We start from the raw sequence: 17018 nt of genomic DNA on the forward strand, positions 1-17018 counted from the left end.
TATATATATATATATATATATATATATATACATATATATATATATATATATATATATGTATATATATATGTATGAAAAATGTTTTTCTTTGTATTTGTTTGTCTCATCCATTAGAAGGATGCTTTCCATTTACCATCCATTCTTAGTGTGCCATTTGATTTGTTTGTAAATGTTTCTTTGTTGTTTAAATTAAGATTAGTTAAAATTTCTTGTCATTTTAATCATGCACATGAAGCTAGAAGAAATAATATGGACCCAAAGAATTGGCTCATATTGGCAGTACATATTGGGGTTAGACGGATTTAAAATAACACCTTTGGTCTTAGAAAACATCAGTCAGTATTATTTAGATCATTATTTTCTGGAGCGTTATTCTGACGTTTCTAAACAGAAGATCTCCTCTCAGCCGGGTCCTCCACGTCTCACTCGTGTCTTTTCTCTTCCCCCTTACGCTGGTGACCAGAGCAGCTTTATAATTGGAGCGGCGATGGCAGCTTCCTTGCTGACTGCTCCTTTTAAATTACAAGCTCCGCTGCTCTTCATAAACTCTGCACCGCCAAAGACAAGTTTCCACCGCCGACGCGCCAGAACGGCCCTCAAGACGCTGTTTGCGAGCGTCTACAAAAAACAAGGCCTCCATGCCTGTTTGTAATGGGCTGTAATGTCAGCTCTGTTGGTTTGTGACCCACCTGTATCTCCAGTTGCTGAACCACCTGCATCTGGACTCTGCATTGAGCAGTGCTGCGGTCATCGAGGGCGTGCTCATTATTCAAGTGCCTGAAGGTAATGAGAGGTAGAAGAGGATAAATGTGACAAGTGAGTTATCCCTTTAAATATAAAACCACTGCTTAAGACTTTTTAAGCCAAGAGGATTATTGTCGTATTGCTCCGCATGGCATGAATGAAGCAGCAAGTAACCTCATTTTCCTTAATTGTATTTAGACTGAATTATGAGCTGCTATAAAAATAAATCCTAACCTTAGTTAGAGGCTCATTTTGTCTAGGGATGGACACAGCAGCTGTGTTATGTGTTTATGCACTTCATTGGAGCCATGGTCCAAGACAGCCACCTGGATATGAGCTCATATGTTATCACACACGGCCTTATCTTAAGGCACGCTGTTCCCAAATGTTCATTTATTACCAGTGGTGTCTCTCATGTGTGTCTGCATGTGGAAATGATGTTGCTTTGTTTGTTTCCTCTAATGTGGGACCTCCTGAACTTTCCCAGTGTGCTCCTCCCAGCCTTCCTCCTGCCGTTGCCAAGGTTATTCACAGGTTGCAGCCGCCTTAGCGTGCAAACTCATAGCCCCTTGAAAAGGTTTTCATACAACCTGAAATATCTTTTTTTTACAACTTGTCACCTCACAACCACAAACTTTAATGTATTTAAGAGGGGGTTTTATGTGATAGAGCAACGCTTATAAATTCAGCCTGAGTCAACACCACTTTTTACTGTAATTACAGTTCCTCTCCTCGTATGTCTATGCTAGCATTGAAAATTTAGACCAAAGTGTTTCCCCTAACAAAAAATATGGAGTTTAAGCTCTATCAGACAATAGGTTTTAAAGATATTTCTCAGATATTTAGTTGGAATTAGCTCTGGACTTCAAGCTTTGCCTTCTAAAGCCTTTTCACCTTTTTCTAACTGCTGACCTACGTTTTGTGGTTCTGCTCCTCTCCATCTGAGCTAAGCTCTGTTTTCCATGATATCCTTAAGTTACTCTAACTGTTCAGAAGCACTTTCAAACACAGCTTCAACCGCTGCACTTTTCTACTGGGCACCTCACACGGTTTTATTTCTCATAGTAAGGGGTAGCTAGACTAGGCTAGTGCTTGCTTGGCTATGCTATGGCTTGTCTATCTCTCTCCTCTCTTTTCCAACTTTCTAAATCTCCCTCTCCTGTTCTCTGTTTTTAGTTATTCCTCTACCTCCTTTAGTTGTAGCTTTGAAAGTGAGTGTGTCGGAGTTAGAGTCTCGGCCTTTGGCTGTAAAACATCCAGAAGTTAGAATAGGCCCTCTAGTTAACAGCCGGGAGCCAATGAGACCAGGGACATATCCACGTAGTGGTCCTCCAACAGTTCTTGAGCAGCCAGGTGACTGAGTGACGTTACGCAGAAAGTATAGTCATAGATCTTAACCAACTGGTCACCACCAACCCCTCCACATTCCAAACCAATTTCCCTGCTTAGAGACACATCCACTGGAAAGCCCCTCTGGTAATTCACAGCTCCATATTCAGAAACGTGGCATTAGAGACACCAGGGGCCTTAGCCAAATGTTTGCCAGGGGCCAGAACGGACAACCTCAATTCCTACCTGAAACTGCTGGCTAAGGATAAGGTTAAATACAGTAAGATTGCTATTCACGCTGGCAGTAATGACATCCAGTTACACCAATCGGAGGTTACTAAAAGTTGTGTCAGTTTGGCGTGGAAATTTGCCATTTTTCCTGCTTCTCCTCCCTGATCTGACCAGTGATGACATGTTTATCCGCATGTCGTCATTCAACCGCTGGTTGTCTATGTGGTGTCCTGAAAATGATGTGGGCTACATTGATAATTGGCTAACTTTTTGGGGAACACCTGGTCTGACTCGGAGACACGGCATCCATCCTATTGTGGATGGTGCAGTTTTTCTTTTTAGCAATCTGGCCACATTTATTAGTCCTCCTAAACCCTGAAAGCACAGGTTGCAGATCAGGAAGCAGAGTCGTAGCTTAACACACCTCTCTGCAGCTTCTCTACTGTTGACCATCATGCAATAGAAAAATGAGAACGTATCTGTAACTTTAACATTATGTTTGTAGGTTTGCAGCTTTTTCTTTGATTATGGTTAAAAAGTGGTAACGTGTGTTACAGATGGAGCTGTGGGTGTGTGAACCTCTGAGAAAGTACCAAGTTTTCCGACACCAGGCAAAGAGTCTGAGATGAAACAAAAACAATGATGTCATGGCACGGCTAATCTAGGCAGATAGATGGCTCAACGCAAGTGCACGATAATAATAACAAAAACATGAGCTCACCCCAATCTCTTTCTCCAACTCCCCCTCTGTGGAGCTCTCTCTCTCACTCTCTGTCTCTGCATCTTCGTCACTCACACTTCTGTCCACTCTCCCCCTCCCCCTCATGCAACTCCCCAAATGCCCATGATTCACACATATTCCAACTAAATCTGCTCCCCTTCCCACCCTCCTCCTCTATAGCTGGGTCGTAAACAGTAGCAGGTTTTTTTTGCTTCTTTTACTTTTTTTTTTTTAAGTTTTCCCCGACAAAGAGGCTCTGTTTATTCCTCTGAGTGCTGGCAGACAAGCCTTTAACCCACATTACACCCAGCTTTGGTGACCACAGCCAGAGTATTGTACCAGAGGACAGAGAAGAGGAGGAGGATGGAGGGGAGGTGGGCAGAGTAAAAAGTGAACAGAGGACAAGAAAGAGTCCAAACTGGAGCGTCTCCCCTCCTCTGTTCTTCCGCTCTACCCTCTTCCCCTCCTAGGGCGATTACTAAGGCTGAATGGGAGGGAGCTCGCCGTTGGACTGACGGCATTATCTGTCGCTGCCTCTGTTTTTCTCTCTCTTCTTACACACACACTCATGCAAGCTCTTTCACTTTAGCGACTACTCTCCTTCCATCTGCCCCCGGGCTACGTGAAACGAGACACCAAACAACAGCTTTCCTCTCCAAACTTTCCCAGCCTGCTCGCAAGCTTTGATCCCACCGTCCAATGCCATTGCCGTCACCGAGCACACCCCTGTGATTTTGTGTGTGAATACTTATTTCATCACTCTTGCTTATTAATATCACCACTGTTCAAACAACTGCAAAGGCCGCGTCGTTAATGAGTCTAAGTTTGCGTAGGGCTTCATTAGGGGGCTTGTTAGGCCTTTCATTAGAAGCCTCGGTGCCAAGGGGGAGAGTCCAGTAAGGAGGAGGTGCTGCATTACTCCAAATGTGAAAATGACATAGCAGAGAAAAAGAAGAAGAAGAAAAACAGGAAGGTTTGAGGGGAGGAAATTGCAAAATGTGCCAAACTAAACAAACAGTTGGAATGAAATAAACAAATGTAAGGCAGTTTGTAGAAGGAACTCAAACAATCTGTAGGAAACAAAGACTGTACAAATGATGAGTAGCACCGCGTACCGGTGTGTTTGTGCGTGAGTGTATGTATGCAAATATGTACGCACCTCGGAGCAAATGTGATGCAACAGATTGCAAAAGTAAAGAAAAAGAAAAAAAAACTTACAGAAGCCTACAGAGATTTGTATGACTGACACGCACCATTAAATAAGCGGAAGTTTCAACTTCCACATTAATTATGATTAACAGGAGCAAAAGTTAGCTATTGTCTACTTTCTGGATTTTCACCTAAGGAATTTTATGCAAAAATCTCTGCTTAGTTAATAAAAAATCCAAAAAATTAACTTTAAAAAAAAAAAAAAAAAAATGAAATTTTAATCCTAATGTTACATTCTAAACCATTTAGCCAAAGATGTGTTTGCTTTGTGGTGAACTATTTACAAACACCTTCCCAAATGTCTTCTTTTATAACTTCCTTTAATAATAAAGAGCTCATTTACCATATAGAAAGTTGATCAAAGGACTGTTTACCAAAACTGGGATTCTTTATTTTCATAAAGCTTTTAATTAGCAGTGGAAATATGGTATTTTATTAACTTGAAATACGACAATCATTGCCAGGGTTATTTCTCATGAGATTTTTAATCACACTATTGGTTTAATGAAGCTATATATATATATATATATATATATATATATTTTTTTTTTTACCAAAAACAACTGATTTATCCTGATACAGTTTATACAACAATATCTTTGAAGTTACCTATTTAATAATTGAATTTTAACCGCAGTGGCAGGTGGTCAAAGACAATAAAAACCACTATAATGGATTCTTTTAAAGCAATTTTAAAGCTATTTATCTATAAAATGGCCTGTTCTTATACAGTGCCTTCTCAAGTCAGGGGACTTGACCAAAGCGCTTTATACTACATTCAGTCATTCACCCACTCACACACACACACTGGTGGTGGTAAGCTACATCGTAGCCACAGCTGCCCTGAGGCTCACTGACAGAAGCAAGGCTGCCTTACACTGGCGCCACCAGGCCCTCTGAGCTCCATCAGTAGGCCCTGCAGGTGACGTGTCTTGCCCAAGGACACCCCAACACTGAAAGCCGGAGCTGGTGCTCAAACCGACAACCCTCCGATTGCAGGGTAAACTCCTCCACCTGATGCAACTGTCACCCCACCAAAGCTGAAATCCACGTTTTATAGTAAATAAATAAACTTTTCTGTAAAAGTAACCTTAATGTTAACTTTGATTTCTGTTTTTTGTTAACATCTTATACGTTAAAAAAAACATCCTATATATTCATCATATCATAGTTTCATCATTTTCTAGAGTTTTCATTCATTTTCTGGTCATTTCTAAATATAAATACAAAAGTTCACGATTAAGTAATGGCATATATTTCTTCATCAATCCAGTCTTTAATATGGTACCTGCAGAAATCACAGGAAGAAAGGATCCACAGATGGATAAATGGATCCCAAATGGATGAATAAAACTTTTAAATAATGGGATAAAGTCTGGAGGTATTAATATTCTGTTCTGTTTTTTTGCAACCCTTTGCAGGATCCGTCAGCCATTACATCACCTCCTTTAATGTGGTCCAAAGCAATAAATTGGACACACATCTGTAATAAATCAGATGCCAAATGATGTTGTCAGCTAAACGACTTACTTATAAGTTAACATAAGCGCACACAGAGTTGTGAGTAGAAATCTGCCAGCTTTGATTATGTCTTGACTTGATATATTCCCATCTCAAAGTGGAAGGTTATATCAGTGAAAGTCGGTCACTTTTGAATCAGATAACGAGTTAGCAATGTACAACCCTTTAAATCAAATAGGTATATATTCCAACATAATAAGATTCTGCATATTTTTCCCAGTTATACGATTTAAAGAAAAAAAAGCCTATTTTTCCCAGTTATATGATTTAAAGAAAAGAAAAAAGGCCAATTTTTCCAGCATTAAACTAGTGTATTAATAGTTTTTTCATTTACTCACTTGATAAACTGTCCCATGTCCTCACACAGTGCTTCACAGCCAGGCCACTTGCACTCTCCATGACCGTAGAGGGGATGGGAGCTGCTGAGCTCCTCATGACTGCAGACAAACACACCAAAAAACGGAGACATCAGCGATGCTCCACTACAGATGTTACAATTTGTGAATAATCCCTACACCAGCTGAGCTCAGACACAATTGTATAAGAAACAGCAAAATATTTATTAGTCACTTTATTCAACACATGCATGCAATATGTGAACCTAACAGTAGTGCGCGTTGGCACAGGCATCTGAGTGCGGTTAGCTGTGATTAGTTGGTGCGGCTCTACGAGCCAAGAGCAGCGAAAGGACGACAGAACGAAGTGGGGGTTAGTTACAGAAGGCAGGCATAAAGAAAGGGAATCGGTCCAACAACCTCTGAAGTCCATGACCTATCTCCCTGCGTCTGGTGTGTGTTTTGCACGTGTGTTTGTATGCTGGTGTTGGCGTGTCTTCTACTGTTTCAGGAGCTGACACAGAGCCGGCGCAGGACCAACCAGCCGTGACTGATTGGTGGTGGTTGCTGTCATTTGCTGGTTGCTCTTTTGTGGTGAGCTGACGTGCGTGTACGTGTGTGTGCTTCTAGACGAGCGCAACAACCAGAGACCAGGTTTTTGGACAAATGCAGTAAAGTGTGTTTGTGCATGTGCGCGCGGCAGGTCCGGTAGCAGATGTGGTTCAGACCTGGAGCTGTGCCTCCGGCTGCTGTCTCCACATTTATTTACATGACTTTAGCAGTGTGTGTGTGTGTGTGTGTTTGGGTGTGTGTGCGTTGTGCGAGTGAGTAGGTGCGGATGATGACTGGGATGGGGATTCTCCCAAATCAACATCAGAAGGTTGTCTAACAAAAACCATTTGTCTCGCAGATGGAAGCGCGTCTCGCTGCCTCACTTTCTCCCCCTTCCTGATCAGATGTGCAGTCTGGAGAGTTATGGCGGTGTGTTTGTGCGAGACCATCTCTGCCTGGTTTGTCTGCTTTTTGCTCAGGCGCAGCTCCTAAAGCAGACATGACAAACTGCTGCTAACCACATTGTTCTCCACATCAGCCATGAATTAGCTTAGCAGGCTAACACAGCAGCGCTGCCCTCTTTGTGATCACTGAGGCCACAAAAGAACAACAGCAGACCACTGTATGTTCTATCAGAATTTGACAGCAGTGCTCATCCGTCTCATCTCTTTAACTGTATGAGGAACATGTTGGGGTCCATTTACGGCCTTTAAGGGTTCCAGTTGAGTTTGAAATTTCTAAAGGTTAAAATTTAAGTTCATTCTAAGCAGGCAGCTTCCTATCAAGTGAAATTTGGAGCTTTTAAGTTAGTTCCTACTCCTAATTCAAAACTTCAAGGTAAGACAGTTTGAATATAGGGAAAGATCCCAAATCATTCTTTGGGTCTTACATCATATCCAATCAATTCTCAAGTCATTCATCTCAAATTCAATTAAAACTTAAACTATGAAGTCTGTCTGGTTTGCTTCAATACTCTCCGGTCAAAAACAGACGGGACCAACCACAGCGCGGGAGAAGGGCCAATAATTCTACGGCGCTTTTCTGTAACCATAATAGGCCAGATTGCAAACTATTTATCAAAATAGTTTTCAAAAAATGATAAAACACAGAACATCTAGAGAGGTGCAGAAAAAAACCCAGCTGATTTTGCAGAAAATATAAAAAAAAATGTTTATTCAAATAACTGTTTTAGATATTTTGATGGGTCCAAAATATATAAATATTTACTATTGGTTAGGAACCCAAAGTCTGCACCAATAGGAACGGGAGTTTAAAGTTATTTGAGATGGAGCGCAGGTATTGATAGGTTATAGCAGCTTCTTGATGGAGCTAAGACATGGCTTCTATTTATTGCTAAATTTCTCCGATTCCAACCAAAAAAAAAAAAGCAAAAGGAGAACTTCAGTGAAGCTTTTGAGCATCTTTACTGACTTAAACAAACAAAGGGTCTGAGAAGCCATGCTGAGGTTCCGCTTTTCTTCTAAACAGTCAAGTTAAACGTTTGTCAATAGCCGTTTATCAATTCACAAGAACGCGAGTACGGACTCGTGTCCTTGTCAAGGATGTTCTTGAAAAGAACACAGGAAAGTGTGGACTTGGGGTAAATATGGGTCAATTGGAAAAGAAGCGTACTGATGATGTCACCACACGCTCAGCCAATCTGGAGCTGCATTTCACCTCCTGTTATTAATTGTCTCTAGATAATAATACAATCTTACTTTTTCTTTTAGTGGGGGAATAATAATTAACACAGCTAGATAAACAAAAAACTCGCCATCAGAGCCAGCGGTCGTTCACACGCGGCTATGCAGAGAGAGGGCTGCTGCCGACGGGCTAGGATTAGACCTGGCTGCCATAAACCTTGCAGGTCCCGTGGTTGCCATGGTCCTCTCAATTTAGGATTTTTTTAAAAATCCCGCATTAAATCAGTAAATGGGCCATATAGTGACGCTTAAAAGTATAATGTCTCAAATGCTCTTGAAACATACTTTTATAGAATAACGGCAACAGAAAAGAGAACTTTTAACTTAATACTCTGAGCTCTGTGAGCGCTTCATTGAAAGCTGCTGCTGCTGCAGTGCATGCAGGGACAGCTGTCAATCTCAAGAATGGACAATTCTGCTCTGATGCATGCTGGGTAAATAGGAAGGGTCAAGAAAAACATCCATGGACTTTGTCTGTTCTTGGTCTGCTGTTCTTGTGAATTGGAACAGTACTAGGGCTGAGGCTGATGACGTTTCACGAGCACATGAGAACGCACAAGTACACATACTGAGAAAAGGCCAATTCTTACAAAGGTTAGCAAACATTATGATACAAAAACTGGTAATCTCAAGTGCACCACCTATTGGCTCGGAGGAGTTAAATCTCCTTTAAATAATCTACTTTAACATTTCTAACCAAATGTGCAAACAAGTTAGAAACTGTTCTGAATTAATTAGATCTAAAAATGTATATTTATTTCCAAAGGTAGTTATTTAGCAAAAAAAATAATAATTAATGCCAACACTCAGTCATAGCTGCTGTCTTTGGGCTCCAAACCTGTGGTTAGCACACTGCCTTGCTCTCTCTCCTGATTGCATGTGCTGAAATTATTCATGAGAGTCAAGTCCTAACCCTTGAGTCTAAGTCAAGTCTCAATTCTAAGCCTTGAATAGGCCATCTCTGCTCTCTAAACATAAGGGCCAACGTTTTCTCTGAAATTGATGCCAAAGTGCTGAAGCTGACCCTTCAGAAGTGCGTCTTTCTGTTCCGTGGTTGCCTGCTGGTGTGCATGTGTGTGTATATGTGATGGTTACTCACTGGCTGCTGGGAGGCTGGCTGCCTTTGGAGTAAAGGGGGACATGGTCGTCTCCGCTGTCTGCCTTGGTGAAGGAGGATATCCACTCAAACAGTCTGGCTCTTAAAGATGAAGACAAGCCTGTGAGCGGCCAACACAGCCAGGCAGTGTGTGTGGTACAAAAAACCCCCCTCTAATGTCTGACAATACTGACTGATGGCCTAAAGCAGCGTATACTCCTAAGATCTTCTGTCTCCTGTAAGGGTATAACTGTCAGAACACACTGAACCCAACATGCATCTATGCCCTAGTGTTTTCCTTCTGTTTTGATGTTATTCATGTTAGTGTGTCAGCTTGACTGCAACTGTATTATCACCCCCCAAAAAGAGGAGTAGGATAGTTTGAATGAGAAATAGAAAAGAGAAGATCAGAGCACACAAAGGCAAATACTAAAAGCACAGCTATTGGAAAAAAATAAATTCCCCTTAAGCACCCCTGACCTGTCTCTCTTTGGGGTGTGGCTCTGTCCGTTGGGCAGGCTGTGCAGAGGAATGTGAGCACTGGCAGCTTTGGGGAAGGCTGAGGTAGAATTAGAACTGTTGGTGCTCAAGTCCAGGCCCTCGGCCTGTTTAAGGGCGTCCTCAGCGGTCGGCACTCCGGACACCTCCTTCCACAGTTGCTGGAGGTCTGATGGACACATTGCTGAAAAAAAGAGGTCACACAGTTAATTTAGCACCTTGATGGTTCATTTCATGAAAAAACATGATGATTAACTCTGATTCTAATGCAACTGAAAGACAGAGGGATGGCGAATAAACCAAAGCTGCAAAGAAGACAAACCAAACCAGTCTTATGCACTGGAAAAAATCAGCATCTTGATAATTTAATAGATAGACCCCATTACTTAATAGATAGATAATTTTTTCTTAAAATAAGTGCATTTTTTTCTTGAATTAAGGGGATAAGGTAGACACTTTGCCAATGGAACAAGACAATTTACATTTAAAATAAGAAAAAACAATTCCATTGTCATATTTCAAGCGTATATTATCTAATGACCTTATTTTAATAGTAAAAATCCTCATTGCATTGGCAAATCATCTTATTTACCTACTCAAATTAAGGGTAAATACACTTAATTTAATACATTTTAACTTATTTCTATAGTTCCTGTCTTAGGAAGTCAGAATTCTGCCAAAATTGCACAACTTATAAATGTATGAGTAGTTTTTTGTGGCTGGTAGCATAAGCATCATTAGACTGTTCACTCCAACAGTAGAATGCTGACTTCATATCAAACTTCATATCAAACAGCCATTTTTGACATAATGCTGGAATAAAAAAAACAACAACATCTAAAAGTAGTCGCAAACTGAGTAGAATAGCAAATATCCCTGTTCCGCTTCCTCAATATAAACAGGGAAGCAAATGTTTAGCTTTGCTCTTAGAAAATTCCAAATATAACATTAATCATCTCAGAGCACATTGCTACTGCTTAGTTACTTAATTTAATGATATTGATTGTGGACATTAATATCTAAAGAGAAGCGTTATCTCACATTAAGACCCTGTAATTCAGTGAAAGGGGATTTTGCTGCGAGTTGCAGGGAGGTGGGCTGCCATTCGGCTGGCGAAGGGTTATTTTGAATGGCTGCTACTGTAGGAAGAAGATAGTACAGTCTCAAGAGGCAGCTATTTCCTAAAAGTAGGCAATTCCACACAGTTATCTTTCTCGGGTTGGTTCTAAGTGACAAAAGCACATAAGCACAGAAAAAACAGGTCCATAAGTGAGTAGGAGAGAATCTAAAAAGGCATAAAAAGCAAGCAAGGAGCACACAGAAGGAGCATGAACTCATGGTTGTAATATATTGGAGGACTAGTCTTTCATCTTCATGCTTAATTGTTCAAAATGCACGCAGAAAGAGGTTTATGTGCGTGTGTTTTAAATAAAGCTGCTCATATGAGTTTATATTACACGTGTGCTCTTTTGCCATAATTCTAGCACTGAATTAGTGAGTGAAAAGTACACAGTTAAAGCAGGAGTTGCTAATAAGGATTCCATCAGCGCCACCATTTGTGTTAGAATGTGAGTGCACATTCTGAGGGCCTTCTGCTTGCAGCATTATTATTATTACTGGTCCATTTTGACAGTGAAGGAGAGACGCCTAAAATACAGCAGCCTTCTCCAATGGATTATTGCATGCACTCACTCACATATAACATGTACACACATACAGGGACCTCGCAGCAATCCAAATATTATGTCTGCTTTGTCTGCATTCTTCTCTGGCCCCCGCCAAAACAAAAGTTCTCACTCTGGAAAAATGAAGTGGTGCGAATGTGCAGACAGATTTGTGTGCGCACGTATGTGTGTGAATTATCCGAGAAACCAAACCAATCTGTGGAGACGATCAGAAAGTGTAAAGTGGTTCAAGATTGTTATGTTAGGAAGCCCGAACCACCGGAGTCTGTTCAATTAAAAATAAATATGGAACTTTGAAGAAAACAGATGGAAGGTAGTCTAGTGCCAAGTGTAAAATAAACAAAGCGTGTGAGGATACATTTGCAATCAAAAAATAAGAACTTTCTCCAACAATAAGCTGACAGGTCCAGATTCTACCCACTAACCCGTAACTATCCACGCCCTTTGAACAAATTACAACCACAGTTTGCAAACAGTTTCAGCCATCTTAATTTAGATTTTATCTGACCAACCAAACACCACTAAAGGTATCATTATGAAATGAATCAAAGCTTTAATCACATTCTACATACATAAAGAAAACTGAAAAGTGTATTTCAGATGTACTTTCATTCAAGCCTCCAAATAATTACTATGTATACCTTACCTTTGCAGGCATTTCTATGTGTTGAGGTAATTCCTTGTCGAGCTCTTCTATACACATATTTTCTTCACTTGGATTTAGGTTTAGAATTAACTTTTTAAACTTCAATTCATCTAGATTTAAATCATTAGTTGAAGGTGGGTTTCATGACCTCAGATACACATCTGGTCCTGTAATGTGAATATGTTATTCTTTAAGGATCACCTTGTACTTATCTCTGTATATATCTCCCCGTCTGCTATGCACAGCTTTGCTGTCCCAATGGAAAAAAAGCAGAGGAAACTCTGCAGCTCCTCCAGAGTAACTCTAGGCTGTTCATTTTTAATGCCTTCCCAGCCTGCATGCTTTGGTGGATGGTTATTCTGCTGTTAAATCAGTGGTAAAATACTCATTCTGTAACTTCCAGGCTTAGCGCCCCTGAAGGCCACTATCAGAACTTAACTGTCACCAAATAAAACATTCCATCACATAAACATTTCTTATGAGTATAATGGGGTACCAAAGAGAAAAATGTATTTTCTTCTCTTCAGCACTCTTATCTTCTTATTTTTCCACCTCTTTAGCTATCATGCTGTTTTAAATTGGGAAAAAAAGGAAAAAACCTTTTAACTATCCGCCAGTTAAGCTTGACAGACAAGCTGTTTGGGAACTCTTACAAAGCTGGATACTCCACCCCTGCTTTCAAAGGTTGCTCTCTCTGTCTGCAGGGGCAGCAAGAGAAGATGTGTTTACCTGCCTGCAAGCAAATCTGGGGAGAGTCTGAGTCGATGAAAGAGTCTGAAGTACAGGTGGTCAGTATTTGCATAATCCTGCGTGGAGGTCCTCAAAAAAAAAAAAAAAAACTAGATTTCACTCTTATCTGCAAATAAGGAGGTAAATGTTTCTAAAAACATTGTGTAAGTGGAAACTACATCCATTAAATTTTAGCCTATTTTCAGCGTAATTCTGACGACTTTTAATGTAATCAGCTGTTGTGCTGAAATGCACTGGACACAGCGATGTGAGAGGGAGACCAGATTTGCATTAAAGGACCAATATGCTCATTATTAAAGGAATATCTTGGCCTAAATGTATTGTAGTGGTTATAAATCCCTTTGCGTTTTGGAATCTGATAGCAGACCACTTCGGACTTTTAACTCCTCTAGATGAATCCAACATCAGAGAATCAAAAATATGTCTGATCTGCTAAATTGTTGGCTAACAACAACCATTGGCTTAGTTAGCACATGGGTTCAATGGGAGCTAAGACTGCTGAGAGCGGCGTTCTGGGTCACATGACCTATTCAGCAAAAGATCACTATTACACTATGAAGTTACATGGGTACATTTTTGAGAAGGGCAGCCAGCACTGAGCATAGATATTTAGCAAGTGATATATATATATATTGATGTGAAAAATCATTCAGTATATTTGAAATTATATAAAGGTTGCACAATGTTGCTATAGAGAATGCATTTTAAAATGAAACATCCCAACATCTTCTCCCCAACCTGTCTGTTGTGTTATTGGTTGCCATAATTTATGCTTGTTTATTGATGTTAAATCTGAAACAAAAAAATGATGTCTTCAAAGAACAGCTGGAGATATTCAAAATGCAATCTTTAACAGGTTTTTTACTCTATGGACGACCATGTATCAATCATTGAATTTTTGCTAGTATTATGGACAGATAAATGGAGAATCTAATCTTGTTTTGGTCAGAGGTGGGTTTTCCTGGGACCTTTCATCTCATTAAAGTAATAAACATGAGCCTTAGCTGGACCCCTCATGGCACCCCATACTACCTATTCAGAGAAAACAACAGCTTTTGAGGCAGGGCCGCAGGGGTGTGTGTATTTATGCGTGCGTGTTTGTGTGTTTGTGAGCCATGGCTGGTCAGAGGAATGCTCTGGCTCACGCCTGGCTGAGCTGTCACAATGGACCAGCTCTTTCACACTGCAGGGAAATTCCAGTCTGATGCAGAGAGGGACCGAAAAGAAAGAGAAGGAGACGCCGAAGCCAAACGTTTGCAACTGCCTGAAAAATTTTTCTTTTTTAACAGGACAGTCCTAAAGTCTTACCCACTTATAAATAATTTTTTTTTTTTGTATGAATGAATCCACTTGTCCTCTGGGAGACCTCTGGTTTGGAAATTAACTTTTCCAAATCTTCGATAATTTGGCGGTTTAACCTTGTTAGGTATGTGTGTGTGTTTCTTTTTGAGTGAATCCATGCGAGTCTGCATGAGGGGGGAAAAAGTGAAAGATCAAAAACAGAGGGAAGGAAATGGGTCTGTTTGGTCAACTCAGTCAGCGCTTTAGCAATGTTACGGCCACTTTAGAGCCCCTAAGGCATTCTCTGTGAGTGAGATAGCGCTCAAAAGTATGTGTGAAACATTGCCGCGCAAGCGCGCACACAATAACGGGGCAAGACACACTTTTTCACCAAGGGCGGGCCAGCAGCAGTCAACATTTATCGCTCTGAAACTCTGCTGAGAAGTCGAAGGGACTGTGGGAGAAGTTCCACGTAGGAACAAAACAGTTGGCAAAAGAAAAGCAGAAAGATGATTTTCTTGTGTCTGGATAATCTCAAGCACCAAACACACAAGCATGCACCTCTCAGCAGAGGGGCTTAGTGCCATATTTTACTTATTATCTAAATGAGTTCTTTCCATAAACCCACCATTCATGTGTCCTTTAATCTTTTATAGGCTGATTAACTAAACAGGCTGTACTGGGCACAGGCCCTGTGCCTGTGTTTACTTAGGCCCGAGTTTGTCAGGATGTGTCCTGTTGCAGGTTTTGTTTGGGTAATGCTCATGCCTGCACGTACCTTGCTGAAGAGACTGCATGGCGGCGGTGGGCTGCAGTGGAACCAGGCCTTGTCTCTGGAGGTTGAGGATGTGCTGCTGCTGAAGCTGCTGCATCTGGATCAGCTGCTGCTGGAAGGCCAGCTGCTTACTGCCGAGCTGCTCTCAGACAGGGAGAAGGGAAGGTCACAGAAGTTAGGCTGTACACCAAAATTACTTACAATGCCTTGAAAAAAGTATTCAAACCCCTTTTTTGCATTCAGTCTTTTCATTTTATTTCAATGCAGAAAGCATTGTAGACTTTGACTGGACCATTCTGGCAAACAGCTATGGGTAACCTAGACTGTGTCCAACTTTTTGAAGAAGTGGAATGGGAGGTGGATATTTAAGTCATCAAGTTCCTCTCACGTGGAACCAGCTATTGTACCAGTTTTAGTCAGACACCCTGTCTACTTTTAAAACTAGGCATAAAACTTTCCTTTTCGATGAAGCTTATAGTTATAGGGGCTCGGGTTTTCATGAGCTATCTCTATAGCTATGCTGCTATAGGCTTAGACTGCTGGAGGACATACAGTAGTAGCCATTCAAAATTTCCCCACTTTCCTTGATGGGCCCTTGGCTGGTCCCCTACAATTCGTTTTTAAACATCAACCTTTGTACTAAAATATACTTTCTGTAATAATTTGTGGACATTAAGATCTAAAGAGAAGTGTCATCTCCTTGTCAGACTAATTCAGTGAAAAGGTGAAGTCAGAGTAAAAAAATATGCAAAGAGGGGGTCATTCCAGTGGCTGATAGTTGGAGGGAAGTGGGCTGCCATTCGGCTGGCGTTTGACTGGGAAGGGCCATTTTAAAAGGGTGCTACTGTAGGTCCTCTTTTTTCACTCTGAAAACGTTCTACCCCTATTCTCCAACTCTGCAGAATTTGCTCATTTAAATCCCAACTTAATGATCTCTGTTTTTCTCATCATAGCTTCATCAGGAATGGTCCTGTCTGGGTGTGAGAACATCCTAGGGGAAGGTATCAGCTAGGCCGGTGCCATCAACAACTTTCATCATAGATCATTGAGTTGGGCCTGTTTTTTTTTAGCATTTAGTCCTGTTTCTCTCTTAGATATAACTATGGGCTCAGTTTTTACTGTGACTAACTAGATGTTCTCTCTTTCATCCTTTTTGACATGAAAAATTGACTCTGAGCTCATCTGCTGATATTTTGCTTTCCTAGACAGAGCCACCTGTGGAGCTAGGTTACAGTTACCTGTTCTAACATCAATGGATCCATGTGAGGTAGCTTGGTCAAGGATCAGCAAGGGGAACAAAAAAAACATAAAAAAAACAGCAGCCACTGGTTCCAGATTCCTCTGATATTTTAACCACTTTCTCACAATCAATGCTTCTATGTTCCTCTTGCATGTTTGATTCTGTCTCTTTGAACCCCCAGATGGCCGATAACACTGAGTCTGATTCTGCTGGAGGTTTCTTCCTGTTAAAAGGGAGCTTTCCCTGTCCACAGTCACTGCATGCATGCTTGGTGTGAGGGATTGCTGTAAGGTCAACGGTAAAATGTAAGGGAACGCTGACTCCAAGTACTCATTCAGGAGAAGCAAATCCTGTAAAGGCAGTGACTGGATGTGGTCAGCTGATTTTCCTTGGGTAGAAAACTGAACCAATCTGTTTGTATGATCTGACAGTATTGTCTCTGTAAAGTGCTTTAAGATGACATGTGTTTTGAATTGGACCTATATAAGCAAACTGAATTGAATTGATACACATTAATATTCCCTAATAACCCTCTGATGGATCACTTTAGCAAACAGCCACAGATGTTGGCGTATTTGTATTTAGATATATGAGAGTAATATCTGTGGAACACATGTAGGCCTAACTGCCACACTTCTAAGAGTTTTCTCTCATGTCGCTGTTATGCACTATGTTGTAAAAAAAATCTCATATCAGATAAAA

General features: G+C 40.9%; 1 protein-coding gene across 4 annotated transcripts in view; it reads right to left on the reverse strand.

Moving 5' to 3' along the window:
- The window catches only part of foxp4 (forkhead box P4), a 135374-nt gene that overhangs the window by 14815 nt on the left and 103541 nt on the right, over positions 1-17018 (reverse strand). For 2 of the 4 annotated variants that reach the window (XM_038298143.1, XM_038298146.1), the window contains 5 exons: positions 15080-15218; positions 9922-10123; positions 9445-9543; positions 6094-6192; positions 690-777 (listed from right to left, as the gene is read on the reverse strand). In XM_038298143.1, coding sequence (XP_038154071.1) covers positions 690-777; positions 6094-6192; positions 9445-9543; positions 9922-10123; positions 15080-15218 — 627 coding nt within the window. The remainder of the gene's footprint in view (positions 1-689; positions 778-6093; positions 6193-9444; positions 9544-9921; positions 10124-15079; positions 15219-17018) is intronic. The other 2 variants (XM_038298144.1, XM_038298145.1) reach the window with 2 other exon arrangements.

This window comes from Cyprinodon tularosa, unplaced genomic scaffold (assembly GCF_016077235.1).
Source record: "Cyprinodon tularosa strain WSP-4 unplaced genomic scaffold, ASM1607723v1 ctg40, whole genome shotgun sequence".
NCBI classification, from domain to species: Eukaryota; Metazoa; Chordata; class Actinopteri; order Cyprinodontiformes; family Cyprinodontidae; genus Cyprinodon; species Cyprinodon tularosa.